Source organism: Calliopsis andreniformis, chromosome 9 (assembly GCF_051401765.1).
Source record: "Calliopsis andreniformis isolate RMS-2024a chromosome 9, iyCalAndr_principal, whole genome shotgun sequence".
In the NCBI taxonomy this organism is placed as follows: domain Eukaryota; kingdom Metazoa; phylum Arthropoda; class Insecta; order Hymenoptera; family Andrenidae; genus Calliopsis; species Calliopsis andreniformis.
Genome location: NC_135070.1, coordinates 14994894 through 15017992, shown reverse-complemented (window position 1 = coordinate 15017992; position 23099 = coordinate 14994894). Strand labels below are relative to the sequence as shown.

Here is a 23099-nt window from a genome sequence, read left to right as displayed (position 1 = left end):
ATTCTATTTCATTCGACCTGCTGTTGAAGTAGAATTGCATTATAAAGATAGCTTAGGAGAAGGTACTCATAAGATGCTTCAAAATGGTGTTCTTTATCATAAATCTTTATTTTCTACATTTATGATTATTAACTCTGAGAGTCTGTCACTTAGTAAGAATAAGCATTTGTTAACATTTTGTCCTACTTTATATAGTAAAAATAATGTCTTACTTTTTAAATGGATAACTTAGATAGGTAACATTGTCAAGTAATTAAAACCCTGCAGACATATTTCCTGGCAATTCTTAATAAATGTAGGATTAAAAAATACTACATTATGTACAATCCATAATTTTATAAGCATCTATCGAATATACAGTGTGTCCCAGGTTTTTTTGGTCAAACGGTGGAAGTATATTGCTTATCCTCAAAACAGTTTGTTTATCCTCAAATATATTCCACCTTTCGGGCCCAGTATCAAACTCTTCGGATCACTTTCGTATGGAATTATTGTTTTTTCGCAAACGTCGACCCTAAAGTTCTTCAACATTTTTATCAATCCTATTTTTGTTTGATAAACTGCGAAGCGCGCTCCTAAAACGAGAATCGAAAATATCAGTTCCAACAATTAGCAAACTCTGTTCGAAAAAAATCGTTTATGGAGGGTGATGTACATGTGTACACTGAAAATTTACCGATGCAATTCCTCGGTCCATTGCCGAATGGCAGGAAGCTTATAGGGTGTCTTGCTGCTACTGCTTCGTCGTTAAATCTTTCTGGGTCGAAAACTTCTGGATTTGGATAGATGTTTGGATCAAAATGAATCGCATATACGGGAATAAATACTGTAGTATTCTTGGGAATCGATACTTTCGTACCATTGAAGGTATAATTCCTGTTGCATTTCCTTTGCAGTGCCGTTCCTGGTGGATATTTCCTAAGAGTTTCTGTTAAAAACAAGTGAAAAAGTTTTATTTGGCATATGCAATAAATTCATTGATCTTTATTAAATCGTACCTATAAAATTAGGTTGATAACTCAAGATAAGTGACTCATAATAAGCTTACCTTTAAAAACCTTATCCAAATATCGCATCTGTTTTACATCCTCATACTTGAACTCACCATTGGTTTTAACAAAAGACTCTTTAATTTCCTGTCGAAGTTTATCTTGCATATCAGGATTTAGAGCCATCTCGTAAAGAGCGTGACCAATTGTTGTCGAAGATGTTTCAAAGCCAGCCGCGAAAAATAGGAAGGCTTGTGCAGCGAGTATACTGTCTGTCAGTTCTGAAAAATATCATTTGAGCAACGAGGATTAATAAATTTCTAGGTATTTATAATATTCTGAGGAGCAATTCTCTTTATTCTTTAACTTGTCAAATGCTCTTTGCCACTGAAGATAATATTAGCCTTGAAAAATAATCTGTTCATTCATGTTTGTTCTTTGTTCGAAGTATTTGCAAACACGATAAGTCTAAAGTTCATTGTAGTTGAACTGTAATTTTGGAAACTATAATGCGTCAACATGATTGCAATTTGTTTGATCGGTCTCTAAATATACAATTATATGATATGAAGGGTGTGCAAAAGATCACTGAAATTTTTGAAGAACCGAAGTTTTACATCTCTTACGCACTGTAAAGATTAACTGTGCCATTACTCCTGTGAAGAAAATTGAAACCATAACCAGCAGCAATCACGAATAGCGTGGCTTACATTCAGATCACTCATTCAGACGCTACGTAAGCAAGAACCTTGAACACCTTAATTATTATGGGAAGTCAACAACCTTACCTAGGTTTGGTAATTTGTCTGGATGCTTCTTGAGCTCCATAAGTATGTTCACGAAGTCCGGCCTTACTATATTGTTCTGTTCTCTGTAGTTGATCGTTTCTGAGATGACTCGCGTGAAGAATTTGGTAATTTTCGTTCGTGGTAACACGTAGCCAAGTAAATTGAATAACCCTGGAGCTAACTCTCTGATCGTCAGCTTCAGCAGTCGCAAGGGGTGTGTTGAGAATGCCTCTCTTCCCATCCGTCGAAACTCGCTCTCTTCATTTGACAAGGCGTTCATGTTAATTCCAAAGGCACAGCTACCGATTACATCTATCGTATATTTCGCTGCTATTTCTCGGACTTCCCTGGGCTCATTCTTCTCGACCACTTGCTCCAAATATTTTTCTAATTGATTAGCACACTCGACTATCAAGGGGAACATTTCCTTGAGTTTGCCTGATGTGAACACTGGTGAGAGTTTCATTCTTAGTGGCCGCCATCTCTCCGGCTCAAAATTGAAAATGTTTAGAGATAAGGGCTCCATCTGTGGAAGAAACGTTATTTTAAAGCATAATCATTCAAATGTTCAAATATTCAAATATTCAAATATTCAAATATTCAAATATTCAAACATTCAGATATTCAAATATTCAAATATTCAAATATTCAAATATTCAAATATTCAAATATTCAAATATTCAAATTTTCAAATATTCAAATTTTCAAATATTCAAATTTTCAAATATTCAAATTTTCATAGTTTTGATTCACATTTCCAAATCTACATACCTTCTGGGGTATATTATTTCCTCTGTCATCAAAAACTGAAAAGTCTTTGATTAAGACATCTTTAACAAGATCTAGATCACGGACTACCAGTACAGGTTTTCTGGACATAAATATCCCAATCACAGGTTCATTCTTGTATTCATTGTAAATGTTCTTCAAAATGACGCCCGTGTGTAATTTTTTGAGCAGGGAATCTTTAGCGTTGCCCAATGCAACTATCGGTTCAGGACCAGGAACGCCACGACTTTTCCAAAAGTCAAATGTTGAAGTGAAGTAATAATACAAAGCGAAAAACACGAGGGCAATTCCTCCGAGTAGTTGAAAATAGTCAGCCATGTTAGTAGTCAATAGTCCTCATGTGCGACTAGTAAAAATTCACTGAAAACTGTCAGATATCTTCAGTTGGTTATGGCTTTACATAGGTTGAAATTGCGAAACAATGAATCTTCATTTTCGTATATCTAGATACGTAGAAAAGGTAGGGTCTCTATGATTACAGAGATATTACGTGTCCTCTCGTTTACTAAGAACTGTTCTCGAATTAAGATTAAATAGTTCTTTAGACTAGAAGGAAAACATTTTACAAATCATAATGTACAATGGAAGTGAAGAAACTTGCACCATGGACGTAATTGGTGATTAGACCTTCCTATAATCTCTGATAGTAGTTTCGTTTTGCAGTTTTTTTCTACTGGACAGGATAGAAGGTAAGACAGTCAATAGTTCTTTGACGCAATAAAAAAATGTATCCTATTCTCCAGGAAGTTATACACGGTAAGTCACATTTTCGAATAAAGGCCAACACTTTGTGGGTGGAGTGAATAATATGAAGTTATTGAAGTATAAAAAATATGTCGAATATGGCCAACTTAGATACCTTGAAAACAGCGGTACTAATAACACTGATATTGTAGAATTCAGCGGAGTGCAATCACCCTTGCTGGTGCATTACTGCTTGAGCACTGACGTTGTATATTAAAGTCATCCGCTTATACAAGTGCATCGGTACAAGAATTATCGAGAAGCACCAACCAACTCAGTAGAACTTTTTTCTTCGAATCTTATCTGTGACAGTAATGTTTTACCACTAAACCCTATTAATCTTCCTTGTACAAAGTAACAGGGAACAATATTTAAAAAAAAGAAAGTAAATCAAAAATCTGATTTTTTGGATTATGTATTTGTGTACATTTGTATGTTTGCAAATTGATGTTGCTTATTTTTTTCAAATGTTTTAGCTTATAACTTTGAATATAGTATTAGATGTAATAGTTTTATTTTGGAAAAAAGGATAAAGGATTAGAACACTTTCCGCAAGAAATTTGAGAAATATTTTAACTGACCTTAATTTTGCAATGTTCTGCAACTTATTTATGTCATCTTTACAAAATATGTTCAAACGATTAGATGATTATTATTATAAGATACCCTACTTTGACTGATATAAGAAACGCATTATGATAAGGTGAAACGTATGTGAGGCAGTACACAGGTATGTGCTTTAAGATTGGCATTCGGAAAACTATAATCAAATATATGTGTATTTTTTTTTATTATAAATCTTTACGTTTTACATTTATGTTAGTACAAGCGGTCACAACTGCTGAGGACAGGTGAAGTCAATTGGTGCAAGCGAGGGACCCCTCTTGCTCTTGCATCATTTCTGATGCAAGTTCACCAGCTTTGAATAATGCAAACCGTGACCAAAATTTGGTGAACACACATAATTTACTGTGTTTGCAAATATGATGAAGGTGGAGCGCGAGAAAAAATGAATTTTAGTAATTTATTACAAGATACCAAATTCATCATAGGGAAAGATACAAGTATGCTTTGCGATTGTACGTAGATTCTTAAATAATGAATATTCTATAATTTAATTATTAATTATTATTTAATAATTAATATTTTATTTTACAAATTCGTCACATCTATTTATTAGTTACAATGCTCCTTTACGTGCAAAGATGACTCATAGAATATTTATTTATGAGTATAGTTATAGATAGTACGTTTTTAAAATCCAAGTAAAAAACTTGATTATAAAAGGAAACGAGTTTAAAGAATACCTTTAAGAGTATTTTCAATTTCTTAAGTATGTTCAATAATGTTATATTTTCGTTATTCGTAAGTATATTCCTCTTTTAGGCGCGAGCAGAAATGCTCCAGGATGAAATTCATACGGAATCATGGTCTTATCGCAGACGTCCACTTTGTGGTTTCGAAGTATTGTAATTAATCCAACTTTGGTTTGAGAAACCGCGAAACGTGCACCTGAAAAAAAATTGTATTACGTTTAATAAAGAAGTATAGCAACATTATATAAACAAGTATATATAACAAACCAATGCAATTTCTGGGTCCATCACCGAAGGGTAAATAATGCATAGGGTGTCGAGTCGCAATGGCCTCATCACTAAATCTCTCTGGGTCAAAAACGTCAGGGTTTGGATAAACTTGTGAGTCCCTATGAATGGCAAATATTGGAATCCATATCATCGTGCCTTTCGGTATCGTGATGTTTGTACCCTCAAAAGTATAATCTGAGGTTGCTTTTCTCAATAACATTGGTCCCGCTGGATATTTCCTTAACGTCTCTGTGGACAAAAATCCAGTTTAAATCCAATTTGTTACTGTTGTGAATTCATCTCCTTTCATATTCGATATAGATACTATATAAAATTTGAAAAGTGTTCTCGGTTTAATTTACCTCTGAATACTTTATCCAAGTACTTCATTTCTTTTATCTCATCGTACTTTAACTCCCCATTGTTTTTAGCAAAGTACTCCCTGATTTCTTCACGCAACTTGTTCTGTACTTCCTGATTTCGAGCTAGTTCATAGAGAGCATTGCTCATCGTCGACGAAGATGTCTCAAATCCCGCTGCGAAAAAGACGAAGGCTTGTGCAGTCAGCAAGGAGTCTGTTAATTCTGAAAAATAAAATAAAATTACAATCCTTAGTTGTAATACACATCAATATTTGACTATATTTGATAAGTACCGATATTGCTCAACTTCTCTGGATGTTCCTGAAGCTGTATAAGCATATTAATAAAATCTGGCCTCGAGATGTTATGCTCCTTCCTGTATTTTATCGTGTCCCGAACAATTTTCGTGAAGAATGGAGAATATTTGTTCTCAGGCACGATGTAACCGAGCAAATCATAAATTTTCGGCATATACTGTTTCATTTTGAACCGTAATATGTTCTCTAAATTGACAGCGAACACTTTCCTACCAACACGACGGAACTCGCTGTCTTCTTCCGACAGCGCATTCATGTCAATGCCAAAGGCACAACTACCAATTACGTCAGTCGTGAATCTTGCTGTTAGCTCACGAACCTCTGCAGGCTCTTCCTTCGCCACAACTTTATCCAGATACTTTTCTAAAGACTTCGAGCATTCGATGATCAGTGGGAACATGTCTTTCAGCTTCCCAGATGTAAATATCGGCGAGAGTTTCGATCTCAGGGGCCGCCACCTTTCTGCCTCTAGGTTGAAGAGATGTGGCGACAGTGGTTCTGTCTGTGGATAATTTAAAAACAAAAGAGAGAATGAATTTTGTATTTAAAGATTTTCTGGTTCTTTTTAAAAATTTGTGGCCCCCCGTTTGCATGTCCCTTTGCGTACCTTTTCGTGAACATTGAATCCTCGATCAGCGAATTTGGAAAAGTCCCTTATGAGGACGTCTTTGATAAAGTCTGCGTCATTTAAGACGAGAACAGGATTTTGTTTCATGTACAGTCCAATCATGGGCTCGTTTTGATACTTGTCATAAAGTTCCTTTAAGTAAACAGCTACTGGTACTTTGGCCAACATTATGTCCTTAGTGTTGCCAAGGAACGGAAGAGGTTGTGGGCCGCGTACGCCACGTTTCGTCCAAAAATCATAGGTGGACTTATTATAATAATAGAGTGCGAGGAGTAGCGCAACGACGCCACACAGGATTTCGAAGTAGATGATCATTGTTTTTGTGGTATCTGAGTATTGGAATTGAATGAAAATTATATCGTGTTATACGAATAATTCTTGTACGACAATTTTACGTGAATCTCAGTTATCATGATCATTATATGATGTTCTCAGTTTTCATAAATGCACGTATGAACAGAAGCTTTGATTTACTTTAGAGATGTACGATGTTGAACTTACGATTACTTATTTTGTATTGACTGACAGCTTATAAATCATTCCTGGGTTTTTTTCACACGTCCTATGTTACCTTGTTAAAGTGGGCAGATATACTTAACTTTGATTGCAACCTGAAAGTTCAATTATATAACATCACGATTTATATTTCTAACGAACTATATGAAATAATAATCTCTTATTGTGTATGTACGTCTTTAACTCTACATCCTGCAGATATGATACATCGCTAATTCTATTCCTATTACTTAATCGACGCTGTCCATGTGATTATATTAAATTATATTTCTAGTAGTAATACTAATTTCGTTTACTCTAGATGTTACTCTAATTCTACTACTTTTAGTAAAAGTTGTGTTAAATATTCTACAAAAAAAGTCGACGACCTTGATAAAATAACAGGTACAGAAGGCTACTACAATAACAGGTTTCTTATTCGCCATGCACGAGATGTGCCCTGAGCGTCATGTTTTGATGGAAATATGCAGTGAATTTGACTTTTCTCGATAAGCCAACGAAAACTTTAATTTTACCAAATGGAAGCATACGTTTCCAAATACTTAGATTTATTATCAGTTATTTAAATATAATAATGTGAAAAACAACAAATTTCTACGTTCTCGCTGAACCTTAACTCATCAGACAGATAAGTAGAAACTTCGTGTTTGTTGTCAGACACACGTTACAAGTTTATGGTCCGGTCACGGGTAACCTTTTGATTAACTATATCAATTAGTAACTAAAAGTAGCATTGAATATCGTGTTATAGATCTAATACTAAAATGTTTTTCATTCCATTTGAAAAAATGAAGAAAAATTGTATGAATTTTATATTTAAAAAGAGATTTCTGCAATTCTAAACTCAGAACTATTGAAACTCAGAGAAGCACTACACACTTATTATTTTACGCAGTGTCGGTTTACGTACCTACACGTTTGCGGTGAAACAACTGCGCAGAATACATCGTGTGCTGGCATGTCGCGAATAAAAGAGGAAGAAGCAGTTAGTACTGCATTACGCTCAACTGCATTGTGAGCATTGATAATGCTATCTGAAAGTAAAGTTTCTGAGCATATACTTTCCTCTGACAGAACCAATGATTTGATGGTTTTGTTGTTGTTACGTTTAGATAATTATTAATATTTTATAGTTGACTTATGCAAGAGTACTAAATTAAAAAATGGTGTAAAAAGTATCCCATTTTCAAAGTCAAGTTTTCTGCAACTGTTACACTACCTGTTACCATATTCAAAGAGATTAATTATATTTTAAATGATACTAGCAGTAATTTTTTAATTTTTTCTTTTTTTATTACGTTCACAATAAAATCATGAATAACCTTATTGTTATAAAATTGATAGTCAAATATTTTTTTTCACCAGAACATTTTCATCCCACACTATATTTAATGCAACCACGTTACTTGTACACTTGAAAAGTAGTTTTACACTGACCCTGATTCAGCTGTATCTTCTCTTTTATATTGCTTAACTACTACAGTAAGGTTGGATAGGATGAAATGCAACTACAATGAATGTTCAGAATTTACAGTTTCCACAAAATGTTTTGAGTCACGATAGATAAAAGTGATAATACAACAATTTTTCTACCGTCAGTACACAAATCAATTGTCGGGAAGGTGATGAAACATGATTTGCAGCTTTTCTCTGAACAATCCTCACTTGCTAATTGGTTTTGTTATCAGTAATCGTTTTTTGAAATTACATGTATAGTATAACTGAAAAAATTGTAATTTCATTTTTATACTTTTTCATCTGAAATATGCTGTTCTCGTGGAAATTTCTCGTTAAATGGACATTATTAATATTAATCATTATAGTTGAAAATTGGGACTATGTATTTGTAGAAAGAAGAAATTTGTTGAATATTATATATTTGTACAAAATAGTTACAAAAACTCTATTATACATTGACATTCAACCTATATGTATACAGTTTAAATTCCTATACTTAACTATTTAAGCTTAAAAAATTACGTATACAACTTTTTTATTGAAAAATATATTACAAACGTTGTACTTGTTTTTTAATACAGTCAAATTTTGTTTTTTGCAAATTTGTATAATATATTTATACATAATTCATTCATTGAATATACTCAAATTTCATTCAACATCGGTAGTTATGCTTCATTCAAAGGCTCAATATTATTTTTGAATTAAAAATTGTCTTTAAGATGTTGAATCTTCTATTTTTGTTATTTTTAACGGCACTCCACCCTTAAGTGTTATCAGGAATGATCGTTCCTCCATTTTGTATGGTATCCTTGTCTTCTCGCAAACGTCAACTTTATAATCTCGAAGGATTGTTATAAGTCCAACCTTGCTTTGCAAATGCGCAAAACGAGCACCTGAAAGTAAATATTAGAAGTATATAAAATAAATCGAATTTAAAAATGCAATAAATAGTTCATTCAATTCCAAAGATTCAATAACTCTAGGCTACTACAGTATGAATGTACAGTGGGAAAAATGTTTTAATGAGTACAAGCTTGAGAATTGTTGAAAGTTTTATTTGAACGTACCAATGCAGTTCCTTGGTCCATCCCCAAAAGGTAGAAAACTCATAGGGTGCCTGGCAGCTTCAGCAGCTTCGTCAAATCTGTGAGGGTCAAAGATCTCTGGCTTTGGATAAATATTGGGATCCATCTGGATGCCATATACTGGTATCCATATGTTTGTGCCCTTTGGTATTGTAATTTTTGTCCCTCGGAAAGTGTAGTTCTCAAGTACTTCTCTCATTAGCATTCCTAATGCTGGATATTTCCTCAGTGTTTCTATATTAAAAGTGATACATATATTAATCACAGTAGACTCTACTATATCGTTGCTCAGTAATAGTTAAAAGCACACTTTAATCCTATCACACACCTTTAAACACCTTATCCAAATACTTCATTTCCTTCAAATGTTCGTACGTCACCACGTGACCAAGTTTCGCGGAAGTTTCTCTAATTTCATTCCGCAATTTATCTTGTATGTCATGATGTTGCGCAAGCTCATACAGAGCATGGCTTATCGTAGCGGAAGAAGTTTCAAAACCAGCGATGAAGAAAAGAAGAGCCTGCGCTGTGAGTAGCGAATCCGTCGCCTCTGTGAAACAAAGTAAAATTAATAACTCTTCCAGAAAAAGCTGTCCCAGTAAAGTTTATAAAACTCCTCGCAATTTTTCTGAATACGAAGCAAGCTCACTAGACAATGTTCTTCTGTAGAATATTAAAGTCGAGAAGCAATAAATTTGACGTCATAGAAATAGTTACCGATATTTTCCAACTTTTCTGGGTGTTCCTTGATATCTATCAGCAAATTGACAAAGTCGAGTCTGGTAACATTATTCTCTTTCCTATATTTAATCGTATCCACGATCACCTTAGTGAAGAATTTGTCTTCTTCCGTGTTCTGAAGCCAATGACCGAACAGGGTGTATAGTCGAGGAAGGAATTGTCTGCAAAAGTCTCTCGTGGATTGTTTGAGAGAGGGTGAGAGTATTTTTTTGCTCATTCGACGAAATTCGTTGTCCTCGTCAGAGAGGGAATTCATATCGATTCCAAAAGCACAACTGCCGATTACGTCGGTCGTGTATTTAGCTGTCAAATCGCGACAATCTACAGGCTCATTCCTTGCTACTATAATCTCCAGATATTTTTTTAAGTGGTTCCCACATTCTACTATCAATGGAAACATTTCTTTAAGTTTGCCAGATGTGAACACTGGCGAAAGCCTCATTCTAATTGGTCGCCATTTTTCGGGTTTCAGCACAAACAGGTGCTCACCTAGTGGTTCCACCTGGGAATAGTCATACAATTGATTAAATTATTACATAGGGTTCGTGTGTCAAATTTTTTGATAGTGAGTTAGTAATGATGTACAGGGTGTATTGGAAGTGATTATATTTGGAAGAATCAATTGATTTCAAAAGGAGCATTTTTGTGAAAAATCATTTTCTTTAAACAGTTTATGTGAAATCCTCCTAAACATTCTATAGAATATGGGATCGATGGCTATTGGATTAATAAGGATAGTAATTCATTTTTTCCATTTTAAAATGATTTAGGTACGCTGTTGGTTCCTTACATATGCAGTAACGTGTGCAGTAGTGATTGTACTCTAGTCACGTGTAGATGATTAATCTTAATACTCAGTTTTTTCGAAAGGGTAAAAATTTACTAAAATCTTTTAGCTATTACAAGAGCCCCTGTATATAAGATTTTCAAAAAACGTGGAACTTTTTTGATCTTGTAGACTCGATACTGTCTATTATTTAAATTATGCACAGCATAATTATAATTATATTATAATTGTATTATATATAATTGCCTATATTTTAAGTATAATTATAATATAATTATGCACAGCATAATTTAAATACTGATGCTGTGCATCAATTAGCGTATTTATATTTCGAATCGTGGACAATCATTTAATTACCTTCGGGAATACTGGTAATCCTCGATCAGCGAATAATGAGAAATCCTTGATAAGAATATCCTTAATGAGATCCAAGTCATTAACAATGAGTAATGGCTGCGATCTAATGTATAACCCAAATAATGGTTCATGCTTATATTTATCATACCAAGCCTTCAAGTCCTCTGATACTGCGCATTTTCTTTTTATCGAGTTCTTCATGTTACCAAAAATCAACGATGGTGTTGGGCCAGGTATGTTAAGATTCTTCCAAACATTGAAGGCGCTTGCAAAGTAGTAGTACAAGGATAGAAGCACTATGGCAATGCCACATAAAATTTGGAAATAGTCTAGCATGTTGGCCTGCTGAGTTTTCTAAACAGGAAATAGAATAGAGTAAATTATAGTTCGCTAGGAATGACACATGCTATGTACGTAGCAAGTACGCTAATCTAGATAACATCGTTATATACAGCTTGTAATAGTCACGGAGTGTTTGTTTAAAATGTATTATAGATAACAGAGAGATAATAGTATATGTGGATAAGCTTTTCTTGTATGTAACTATAATTATTTCAATAATTCTGAGTCTTCCAAATATTTAAACATATCAATTAATACAACGTGTTTCCACATGACGTTCTAATATAAAATGCTCACTTACAATAGTTGGAATGCAATTACTAACACTTGGTGGTTTTTCATATGCTACGACCAAATATCAACTGACGCTACTCTTGTCAAGTCAGTATCATTTTATGAGAGTTGCGCTACTGCTTACATCAATTGACCCAGCGATACGTTATCGTGTAGCTATAGGACGACTAGAAAAGTTGTTATGAAATTTATTGTTCATATGATTTAATATATACAATGGTGTAACATAATCTTAATTAATTTTCAGATCTTTAATACACTGTTGCAATTATTGAACTTTCTAGTTCTCCGATTTTTTAATTTTTTTAGTATGTATGAGGCCATGTTATATCTTTACCCAATACACTGAATCATAAAGTTTCTGATATTAAGTAAGTTATCTCGCAATAATTAATTTGATTTTTATTTTTTCCTTATTCAATAATCGACAAGTTTACTAAATTATTTATCTTTTACAATGTATTTCTAATTGTCTTTGTAGTTATATAAGTAGAGGAAATAACCTGCAAGCTTTTGGGAAGAATAGGAAATTAACTTTTATTATTGTTGCCACAGTTTTCATGTTTTACTTCATTACTCAGTATATCAATACGTGGAGAATTATGAAGCTAATTTCATTTATCGAGAATGAAATCATGGCATGACTAAGCAAATGAAGTTCGTGGATCACATGGTATCAATGTTTCGAAGTACCTGTCATGTGACTGCAATCAATTGCATATATTTGTATATTATTTTCTCTCTGTCGGTATCTTTACGATGTCAAATTTTGTTGACTCATTATAACGTAGCACAAATACGCGTAGTGATATAAAAAAGTATATCACAAATGTTAAATGTATGACATTTAATGATTTCATAAAAGAGAGTAAATAATTAAATTTAGTATAATATTACAAATATTTTTTTTATCATACGTTCTAGTAGATTTCTATTTATCGTGATCTAGTACACTGTATGTTATTTGTCATTTATAAGTTATTAATAATTACATTCGTATAATTATATAATCTTTATTGGTTTCATTGAGGTAATGTTATTTGAGAAGTTTGTGGCGAGATAATTAAACTTCAGCCTTGAAGACAAGGCATATTAGTTCATATACTACACATATGAAATAATTTTATAATTATTTAGAATAATTGATTTCATTAACAGTAAATATCTACAGAAGAATAACTCGAAAACTGAAGGTCTGTAAAACGTTTATTCAAATATTAAAAATGATGGCATAGTAGAACAGGATTGTCAACTTTTTAATAATAAATAAATCATCTAACTTTGCAATAACTAGCAATAATCAGAAAATTTTCACAATCACCTTCGTTTCGTATTTTTAACACGCATAATTTAGGACCAACAAAATTAAAATAATAGTAAGTAAAAATGTTAATAGACCTTTATTAGAAGTCCACTCTACATTTCTTATAAATTATTTACAACGTTTTACCTAGTCCTGCTGCTGTAACACAACAATGTTAAACCTCATGGCCAAATATCATAAATACATCTCACTGCATTTCAATATTCATTAATAATTTCTTCAGAAATTGACAATAAATATATACGTTTTACGTAAGTGTAGCTATCATCAATGAGGCATTTTAAAATAACATAATCTTCATTAATCAAGAATGAATTAACTCTCATTAACTCCCTATTTTAGTTATCTTTAAGTACAATCCATCCTTAGGTGCCAGTACAAAGGAAAATGGATTGAATGCGTAAGGTGGCGTGGGCGTTAGATCGCAACGCTCCACTTTGTACTTACCAATAATCTTTATAAGTCCAATTTTCGTTTGGTACACCGCGAAACGTGCACCTACGACGTGAAAAAGAAGATTAGAATCAATTGAAGCATAATGAATTAGAAAATATTTGTTAAAACTCCACTTCTAACATTTTATTGGTGCACACTCACCTATGCAGTTTCTTGGGCCATCGCCGAAAGGAAGATGATACATAGGATGTCTCGTCTTCGCCACAGATTCGTCAAACCTTTCAGGATCGAATTTCTCTGGCATTGGATAAATTTGTGGATCCCAGTGAATTGCATATACAGGTATCCATACCAGTGTCTTGGGAGGAATCGATACTTTCGTGTTTCTGAAAGTGTGGCTTCCAGTTGTTTCCCTGTTTAAAATTGCCAGAGCTGGATATTTTCGTAGCGTCTCTGCAATCAAAGAAAATAAAAAGACTCATTAGAGAATCGAATAGAGCATAGACAATAGTAGGAATGATCTTTACTGATAAGCTACCTTTGAATACCTTGTCCAAGTATTTCATTTCTTTTATGGTTTCGTATCTCCACTGGCCATCACTATTAGTTTCGTAATTAGTGATTTCTTCTCGCAATTTGTCCTGTATCTCAGGATTCAGAGCCAACTCATAGAGAGTATTGCTGATGGTGGTAGACGAGGTCTCGAAGCCTGCCGCGAAGAAAACAAAAGCTTGCGCAGCGATCAATTCGGGCGTCAGTTCTGTAAAGTAGTTAATAAAAGATGAATTATCAAGCTATTTATGCAGAGTCATCATAGAGATGGGATTGCTGGAAGTAGTGATCGATGGCAATAGGTACAGTATTCTTGGAACATCTAGTTAGTATTCAATTTTCATAGTAAAGAAGACATAATTATTGGTGTTGCAAATGATGCTATTTCTCTCTCCATAGAGAGTGATTAACTTTAACGAGAATACCGGGAAAATAGAGAAACCTTAATAACTACCTGTCCATCATATTTATGGAATATCACGACGAATTTATGATAAATATTCAAAATATTAATGAGCCATTTGAATACACGCTTTTGCACATCTTGTTACTCAATTTGATGGATTTTAAAACACAAGTTTTCTTTATCTATTCCTAAACGTTTGTAACATGATGTATGAATTACTAATCGTTGTCAATAATTGGACACGTTAATAGTTTATAAATTTTGATACATCGGCTCAAGACAAAGTTTCCCATATAAACTTACCAACGCCGCCAAGTTTCTCAGGATGCTTTTCAAGTTCCAAAAGTGTGTTCATAAAGTCCTGCCTGACAAGGTTATTCTTCTTCCTGTATTCCATCGTGTCTTTGACAAGTTTCATGATAAATGTAGTGACTTCGTAAGGAGGTATTATGTATCCAAGCTTGTTGTACAACCATGAACAGCTCTCCCTCATTCTCAGTTTAAGCACTGCCGTGAAGTGAGTAGCGAAGATTTCCCGACCTATACGACGGAATTCGCTCTCACTTTCGGAGAGTGAGTTCATCTCGATCCCAAATGCACAACTACCAATTACGTCAGTAGTAAATTGGGCAGCCAGTTCCCGGCATTCGATAGGATCCCCTTTCATCACCAGTTTGTCCAAGAATTTTTCTAAGTGTTCAGCGCACTCGAGAATTAAGGCGAATGTTCCCTTAAGTTTGCCTGACGTGAATAGTGGAGTCAGTTGGGATCTCAGTGGTCGCCAGCGTTTACTATCTATAGCGAAAAGATGCTGGTTCAGCGGCTCTATCTAGAAATAAAATTCGCGATATTAGACTACATGTTTGTAATATTAACAACTGTTGGATTATGTTGGTAACAGAACTTTTAATTAATTGAGTCACGCTAAATTATTTTGTGTTATGTTAAAGATTCTCTCTAACCCTTTGCACTTTGACCAATTCTCATACCTCAGAATTTTTTGGAGTTTTACGTCTGTATATTTTCATTCATATTTTATCAGAAGAATTTCAGTATATGAATCTCACACGTACTTTAGTATCACCAATTTATTTTAAAAAACTATGACTCTACAGTCAACATGCACAATTAATTACTATTCCTGTTTTCGAAATTCGAACAATAATCTTCGAGTATACACTTTTTAAGCACTCTGAGCCTATACAGTTGTAGTTGTATCCATTAAAAGCCATTAAAAAACGATTTGTACTTTTTCTACGTACTACTTCATTAAGTTTGAATCCTCGATCCATGAATTTAGAGAAGTCTTTGATCAGAACATCTTTGATCAATTCTGGATCTTGAACGATGAGACAAGGCATTCTTCTCAAAAATATGCCAACCATTGGCTCCCCTCTATACTGACGATATAGTCTCGTTGTAAATTCAGGGACTGATTGCTTTCCCAGCATAAGTTCCAGAGCATTGCCAAAGGCTGGTATTGGTTTTGGCCCAGGTACCCCACGTTTTTTCCAAAAATTGAAGTACAAAGTCCAGTAATAATATAATGCATAACACAGTGCTCCTACGATGAGGAAAATCTCGAAATAGCTAGCCATTTTGCTTCACTAGCTACCAGTCATTCAGCCACTAATTGCGAGACTGCAAAACAGAAACAATGATTCATTATTGAATATTATATAACACTTTATAGCTAACTTAATAACATTAAGTAATACATAAAATTGCTGTATCATGAATACTTTAAAAGTATTTTTTATTAGAAACCTTGCATTTTGTTTAGAAAATGATAAATATCTTGTCATGAGATATTATTAACGTCTGCTGCAAGTTACTGTTTAATGAATTTGACGATTTCATCCAAAAAAATTAAAAATAACAATTTGCCAAACACTGAACTCGATATCATCTCAGCTTTGAGAGTATGTAAACGAGAAATAGTAAAATCTCTAAATTCACTTTGTTACTTCTTTGGTTTATCGAACAGATACGTAAAAATGATGAAAGTACGAAACGAATGATGAATATGAAAACAGCTCACTGCCAAATAAGGATTTAATGATGCCATACCTAAAGTGAAAGGAGCACTCACATTGGACTTCTGTCAGGTTCAGTGGCTCGCGAAGGACTGAACTACTTGAGACAACCTCGTACCTACTGATGATGGATCTTCTTATACAGAAAATATAAGCTACGTCCAAAAGGCTATCAGAATCTGCTGACTCACTTACGATTCCATGGCACTATCTATTATATTTTCTGTCCCCTCTGCCTGTCTCTTACCGTTTTCTTATCACTTGTTCGTACTTAGTATTTGTGGTACTTAGTTGATGCGAGTAAAGATCTATTTAAATTATATTTATGATCAAAAAGAAATATACCAAATATTAACATGTGGAGTATTATGAGACATGTATAATTATTAAGTAATTAACGCATTTATTTGGCATTTTAAAATATACGAAGCGCGACCTTTGCTACGTTTTAAAATAGACGTTTTGGAAAAAACGATGCTACGTCGATGCTGAAAATTTCATACTGTAAAAGAACATTAAATATAACTGCATACAACATGGTCGTAATGGTATTGTGAAAATTTCGCATTGACTTTTCGTAAGGTGTTGTAAATCGTATACGCATTCCTTCCACTCTATCTAATACTCTTTGGGTGTGAGTTGTCATTCTAGAATGATTTTAAAGTTGGCCGAAATTGGAGTAAACGAAATGGGAAAAGAGAAAATTAATAAATTTATTCATACCTAATATCTATCTGTCAATTCGATTGAAGCCTGTCATATTTTATTTTGATGTTTCAGGCAGAGTGGATTTGCTTTCGTTTTCTCATTGTGGAATCTTAGGACACTTAGTGATTTTTTTATCTTATTATCTATTGCAGATTGTGATATAAAATGCCTATCATAAATTGCATCTAGTTCGGCATTAAAAACAGGAAATATGAAAACGATCAAGGACGTGTAGTAATACGTAACAGAATTGCATCTACATAAGATAATTGCTATAATGCCGTAGAGAGAAGAAATGTGTGCTGCAAAGCATGCGACACGGAAATCTGATGTGAAGGAAAATCACTAGTAAGATAACATGTGAATACTGCCATACACGTCAGAAAAATCGACGGATATAACAGAGCTGCTGTAGTTTCAGATAGTGATGACAATAACGATAACCATCGACTATGCTCATAAAAAAAAATAATTGTTGTTGTATAAGATATTAATTTATTTTAAATTATTTTATTTTAAAGATTTTTTAGTACAATTAACAATTTTCATATTTCGGGTTTTAACTACAGATAACTCTCTCTGCATTTTACATACCTACTTTGGATATGTGTTTCGTGTTTTAGCATATGATACTTGCATACAATGAATGTGCTTCTACATATCAACTAAATGATTAAACAACATGGTTAAAATAAGTTAAATTAATATGATATACTTAGGTTAAGTTTCTACTTTAGATAACTTCAAGACTATTCCATGATTCGGTGCTAACAGAAAAGCAGCTGGGTCATTGATATATGGAATCTGTGTCTGTTCACAGACGTCCACCTTATAATTACGGAGAATCTTAATCAATCCAATTTTAGTTTGGAAAGTCGCAAATCTTGCACCTGTAGAAAGTAAAATTTTATAGTAATAATTAAGTAGATACCATGACAGTCACTACGATATGTATTTGGTCCAAATATCTTCACGTTTTCTTACATACCAATGCAATTTCTTGGGCCATCGCCAAAAGGTAAATAATGCATTGGATGTCTCGTCGCTGCTACATCTTCTTTAAATCGGTCAGTGTCGAAAACTTCAGGATTTGGATAAATCTCTGGATCACGATGTATTCCATACACAGATATAAAGATCCTCGTATCCTTTGGTATTGTAACCTTTGTACCTTTGAAAGTGTAGCTTTCCATTGCCTTTCTCAGTATAAGAGGCACTGGTGGGTGTAATCTTAGTGATTCTATCGGAAAATAAAATACATACTTATTAATTTTAGATAATGTATTTATATCATTGATATCAGTTAATATCGGTGTATAATTTGGTTTCAGACAAAATTAATTGTGTCATATATACGTCATATATATAAATATCAGTGAAAAATTAATATTTTGCTTTACCGATACGATCAATTACAAACCTTTAAATACTAAATTCAAGAATGGCATGCTATTTACATTCTCGTACTGCCACTCTCCATTGCATTTTTCATAATATTCCCTAATCTCTTCTCGTAATTTATCCTGTATATCCTGATTCCGAGCTAGTTCGTAAAGAGTATTGCTGATAGCTGTCGAGGATGTCTCAAAACCAGCTACGAAGAAGACAAACGCTTGCGATACGAGCAAGCTCTCTGTCAGTTCTGGAATAGAGTCATCAAAATTTATTCCTGTCTTCTTCTAACTTTTTTCATATAAAATACGTATCAACGTATACATACTAACGTCTCCCAATTTTTCTGGATGTTTTTGGAGATCCATAAGTACGTTTATGAAGTCATGTCTAGTGACATCATTCTTCTTCCTATAGTCTATCATGTCTAGCACAACACTCATGAAAAACTTCGTTATTTTATCTCTCGGCAATATGTAACCCAGGAAAGTGTATAATCGTGGCCAAGACTCTCTCAATATGATTCTCAGTTTACTTTTTAACTGAACTTCGAAAAACTCCTTTCCAACTTCGCGGAATTTCGATTCCTTGTCTGACATGGCATGCATGTTGATTCCAAAAACGGAGCTACCGATCACGTCGGTGGTAAATCTGGCTGCCAGTTCTCGAAAGTCGATAGGCTCTCCGCTAGCTGCCAGCGTGTCCAGATTGTTCTCCAAGACATCAGCGCATTCGATGATTAAAGAGAACATCTCCTTGAGCTTACCAGACGTGAACACTGGTGACAATCTCGATCTTATTGGTCGCCACCTTTTAGGCTCCAGGAAGAACATGTTTTGGGATAGTGGTTCTGTCTGCAGTTACAAATTTATACATGCTTAAATTATAGCACAGCGTAGTGTAAAGCTGAAAGGTGCAGGATACACATATTCTAATGGAGAATTAGTGTCAGGGTTCATGTGTTTTAATACTTCTATGTAACTTCACTTTATCTTTAGACTATGACAGATAGGAGACTAGTATAGTAGCATTTCATTTTTCTGTTTCGTGTGGAAATAAATATGGGATATTCATTAAAGAAACATGAAGGTTTAGGTCTGTTACCCAGTTAGAGTAGTAGAATCAATTGAACTTGGAGTATTTTACTGTGAAAGTGGAACAGATGACACCTCAAAATTTTATCAAAGTCTATCTCTCTATCTGATGCATTATGAGTGAAACTGTCGATACTTTTTACCCATACGTTTGTCTCATTAGCAGGATGAATGGTTATGCTACCTATAGGTGTTCGTATACGTACCACGTTATTGAGAGCGATCCCACGATTCGAGAACGTCGCAAAGTCCTTGATCAGTATAGTTTTGATCAAATCGGGATCATGAATACCCATGACCAGTTGCCTTCTCATGAACAATCCAATCATGGGTTCATGTTTGTATTTCTTATAAAGATCCGCCATGTGATCACTTATTGAGATTTTTGACAAAAGTACATCCTTGAAAGTTCCAAAAAGAGGTATTGGTTTTGGCCCACGGATTCCGCGCTTCGTCCAAAAATCGTATTTGTTCACTAGGTAATAGTAAAAAGCCAAACACGCCACGAGAATGCCGCAGAAAATTTCTATGATTGCCATGTTGCACTGTACACTCTTTAACCAACGAAATTATGTATTTATGTCTAGGGATGTTGACTTCGGTTTCTGGTATACACCGAGACGATCTGAAACACACTGTTTCATTATTATTCATAATACCTGTTATAATGTCAGTAATTGATGGATTAGATCGTCAGTCACAGATTCATACTGAAAATGATAAGATAAAACATGATCGATTTTGAATCATTATTCAATTTCCTGTAGGTTTATCTACCGCTGGGCACGTGCGCTTAAAAGCTTCTGTAGATAAATGAACATTAACATGTCTACTTATTCTTAACATATACAGTGAGTAATCCTCAGCTCTATAAGCAGAGTGTGCATATTCTCAAATGTTTATCCAGTGAATAGATCAGACCTAGAGTGTTTGCATTATTATAAATGCACTTTTTAAAAATAGAATCAGAGGAGGAATACAAATGATGAATACTTAATAATTGAAGATTGTCAGCTTTACAAAACAGAGATTTCAATGCATACGGGAATAGAATATTGAAGATTTTGAAGAACGTATTCCTTACATGATCATGTTACGTGTTTTGACAACACATAACTTTAAAAAGCAACGGATTATCAATACTGATAAGTTATACTTACGCCATTAGCCATTTATATTCTTTGGACTTTATTCTTTCTACAAAATAATTTTGATAATAGCTAGATTAATTAGTTTCTAGCGAGACTGTATTAGTGCCAGTGTTACTTTTTACTGAAGTGTAACTAAACATTCTTACAATTAGAGGTGACTTAAAACGTTAAAATACGCCTGTAGTGTGGCAACTAATTAGCTAAGAAGTATGTCCGGTGGTATAATAATTTGTAAATATAACATATAATGTTTTTTGCGATAGATAATTAAGAATACAAGTCACCAGTCTAATCATTTTATATTTATACATGTCTTCTCTTACTATTCTCTTTATTTGATAACAAAAATGTTGACCTCGAATTAGTAATTTGTTACTTGTTATTTTGCTAACAACTGTGTTACTCATATATAATAATTGAATGTAATTTTTATTATGTATTACAAATATTCGGCATGTATATATTTTTAATATACATGACTATCATTTTATCGAATCCAGCAAAAATATCCTGCATACAACATTGGGCACAAGACTCAAAATGAAGTATCGTGTCTGCCGTGACCCGTGACTCTTCAATTTTGTTTCTACCGAAATACCCACTCCTTATTGGTATAACAGTATAAACATACGAATCGTGTAACGTGATAAAAAAAATCTGATCATTGACATTGAGTTACCGACAGTTCTTAATAGTTTGTCATTTTATACTTGTTCAGGTTTTTGTGTTATTACGTTTGAAAATTTGCAGTTCTCATATCTTACTCACTTTTTATGTAACTAAAAATTTTAGTATAATATCCCACAAATTACTATGTGTACGTGTATTTTATGTAAAATGGAAAAAATTATTAAGATTTTGTAAAATGTGAGGACAGATTATAGGTTATCGGCTTTTCGATTATACGCTTTATTTTGGTGCTCTTGTTCGATTTCTGCTCAAAATAGTCTTTGGTAGCCGTCAGTAATTCACTCAACATATTCAGGTAATATTGTTCAGGTACTATAAACTGTGTTTGCATTAAATATTGAAAAGATAAGTTATCAAGGCGATATAGATTGTTAGAGAATGGCTCTTAGTATTTTACGTTTTGCTCACAGGAATTCAGTTAAATACATATTTGCATCCACCATGTCTACATCAGTATCACTCGATGAACGTATGTTAAAGGGAATAAGAAGAGTAATCCCAAATTTGAACAATGTTAAATACAAAGGTCAAGATGGCAGAATTGGCATATTTGGTGGAAGTAATGAATATACTGGCGCACCATATTATGCCTCTATGAGTGCACTCCGTACTGGCTGTGACTTAGTACATATATTCTGCGTGAAAGAAGCAAGTATTCCCTTAAAAGGATATAGCCCAGATCTCATTGTTCACCCAGTTTTAGACCAATATGATGCGATTAAGCGAATAAGACCATGGCTTGACCGTCTGCACATAATTATCATTGGACCAGGACTTGGTAGAGATGACAAGATCTTTAAAACAATTCTTGAGCTTATTTCAATCTGTCGTGAGATAAAAAAGCCATTAGTTATTGATGCTGATGGGTTATATTTAATTAGCCAAAAGCCTGAGATTTTGAAAGATTACCCAGGAGCTATCCTCACTCCTAACGCAATGGAATTTAGTCGGTTGGTAAAAGGAGTACTTGATAAGTCTGTTCAACCTTTACCAATGGTCAAACCTACTGATGTTAAACATTTGGCTGAAGCTCTTGGGAAAAACATAGTAATTTTACATAAAGGAGCAAAAGATGTGATTGCAGATGGTCATAAAGGTACAGAGGCAGTGACGTGTGGGCTTGCAGGTTCTGGAAGGAGATGTGGTGGACAAGGAGATTTGTTAGTTGGTACATTGGCTGTATTTTGGTGGTGGGCCATATGTGCAGGAAGCACAGAGAGCTCTGTGTCACCTCCTGTAACTGCATGTTATGCTGCATCTAGATTAATAAGGGAATGCAATGCATCTGCATATAAAATAAAGCAGAGGGGAACATTGACAACTGATATAGTGGAGCAAGTAGTACCTGTTTTTGCAAGACTGTTTGAAACTCATTGTAACAAGTGAGCTATTTTGTTGAAAAGACTATATTTGGTTTTGGCGTAGTATTTTTTTATGAAACTTCTAAATGTAAGATTTTAAACATTTTTTAAACATGTTATACATTTTTTTAAATGTATGTTAATCTATGAGTACAGAATATTATGTAGTGTTTAGTAAATACAGTAACTGTATAAATATTGAT

The 23099-nt window shown here is 33.8% G+C and overlaps 5 protein-coding genes across 6 annotated transcripts; 1 reads left to right on the top strand and 4 right to left on the bottom strand.

Annotated features, from left to right (window-relative positions):
- Positions 1 to 89: 89 nt before the first annotated feature.
- Positions 90 to 8157, bottom strand: LOC143183426 (uncharacterized). Its single transcript, XM_076384943.1, has 13 exons — positions 8042 to 8157; positions 7630 to 7753; positions 6705 to 6814; positions 6183 to 6532; positions 5552 to 6077; positions 5259 to 5480; positions 4894 to 5145; positions 4664 to 4822; positions 2549 to 2901; positions 1778 to 2303; positions 1049 to 1270; positions 677 to 928; positions 90 to 575 (listed from the first exon to the last, which is right to left on the bottom strand). The coding sequence occupies exons 4-13, from the start codon at positions 6516 to 6518 to the stop codon at positions 409 to 411; spliced, it is 3015 nt and encodes a 1004-aa protein (XP_076241058.1). The 5' UTR covers positions 6519 to 6532; positions 6705 to 6814; positions 7630 to 7753; positions 8042 to 8157; the 3' UTR covers positions 90 to 408.
- Positions 8158 to 8702: 545 nt separating this feature from the next.
- Positions 8703 to 11927, bottom strand: LOC143183690 (putative cytochrome P450 6a14). Its single transcript, XM_076385366.1, has 6 exons — positions 11794 to 11927; positions 11151 to 11504; positions 9983 to 10508; positions 9594 to 9815; positions 9248 to 9499; positions 8703 to 9073 (listed from the first exon to the last, which is right to left on the bottom strand). The coding sequence occupies exons 2-6, from the start codon at positions 11484 to 11486 to the stop codon at positions 8895 to 8897; spliced, it is 1515 nt and encodes a 504-aa protein (XP_076241481.1). The 5' UTR covers positions 11487 to 11504; positions 11794 to 11927; the 3' UTR covers positions 8703 to 8894.
- A 1240-nt stretch (positions 11928 to 13167) lies between these two features.
- LOC143183691 (putative cytochrome P450 6a14) lies at positions 13168 to 16597 on the bottom strand. Its single transcript, XM_076385367.1, has 6 exons — positions 16535 to 16597; positions 15727 to 16105; positions 14768 to 15293; positions 14045 to 14266; positions 13708 to 13959; positions 13168 to 13608 (listed from the first exon to the last, which is right to left on the bottom strand). The coding sequence occupies exons 2-6, from the start codon at positions 16060 to 16062 to the stop codon at positions 13436 to 13438; spliced, it is 1509 nt and encodes a 502-aa protein (XP_076241482.1). The 5' UTR covers positions 16063 to 16105; positions 16535 to 16597; the 3' UTR covers positions 13168 to 13435.
- A 1135-nt stretch (positions 16598 to 17732) lies between these two features.
- LOC143183693 (cytochrome P450 6a2-like) lies at positions 17733 to 20233 on the bottom strand. The gene is made up of 5 exons (XM_076385370.1): positions 19901 to 20233; positions 18929 to 19454; positions 18629 to 18850; positions 18197 to 18448; positions 17733 to 18098 (listed from the first exon to the last, which is right to left on the bottom strand). The coding sequence occupies exons 1-5, from the start codon at positions 20231 to 20233 to the stop codon at positions 17929 to 17931; spliced, it is 1503 nt and encodes a 500-aa protein (XP_076241485.1). The 3' UTR covers positions 17733 to 17928.
- A 1198-nt stretch (positions 20234 to 21431) lies between these two features.
- Positions 21432 to 23096, top strand: Naxd (NAD(P)HX dehydratase). 2 transcript variants are annotated; one of them, XM_076384664.1, is made up of 3 exons: positions 21432 to 21662; positions 21793 to 21830; positions 21946 to 23096. In XM_076384664.1, the coding sequence occupies exon 3, from the start codon at positions 21977 to 21979 to the stop codon at positions 22919 to 22921; it is 945 nt and encodes a 314-aa protein (XP_076240779.1). In that variant the 5' UTR covers positions 21432 to 21662; positions 21793 to 21830; positions 21946 to 21976; the 3' UTR covers positions 22922 to 23096. The 2 variants fall into 2 exon arrangements, with proteins under 2 accessions (XP_076240779.1, XP_076240778.1); XM_076384663.1 differs by lacking the exons at positions 21432 to 21662; positions 21793 to 21830 and having other exon boundaries at positions 21840 to 23096.
- The last annotated feature ends 3 nt before the right edge of the window (positions 23097 to 23099 follow it).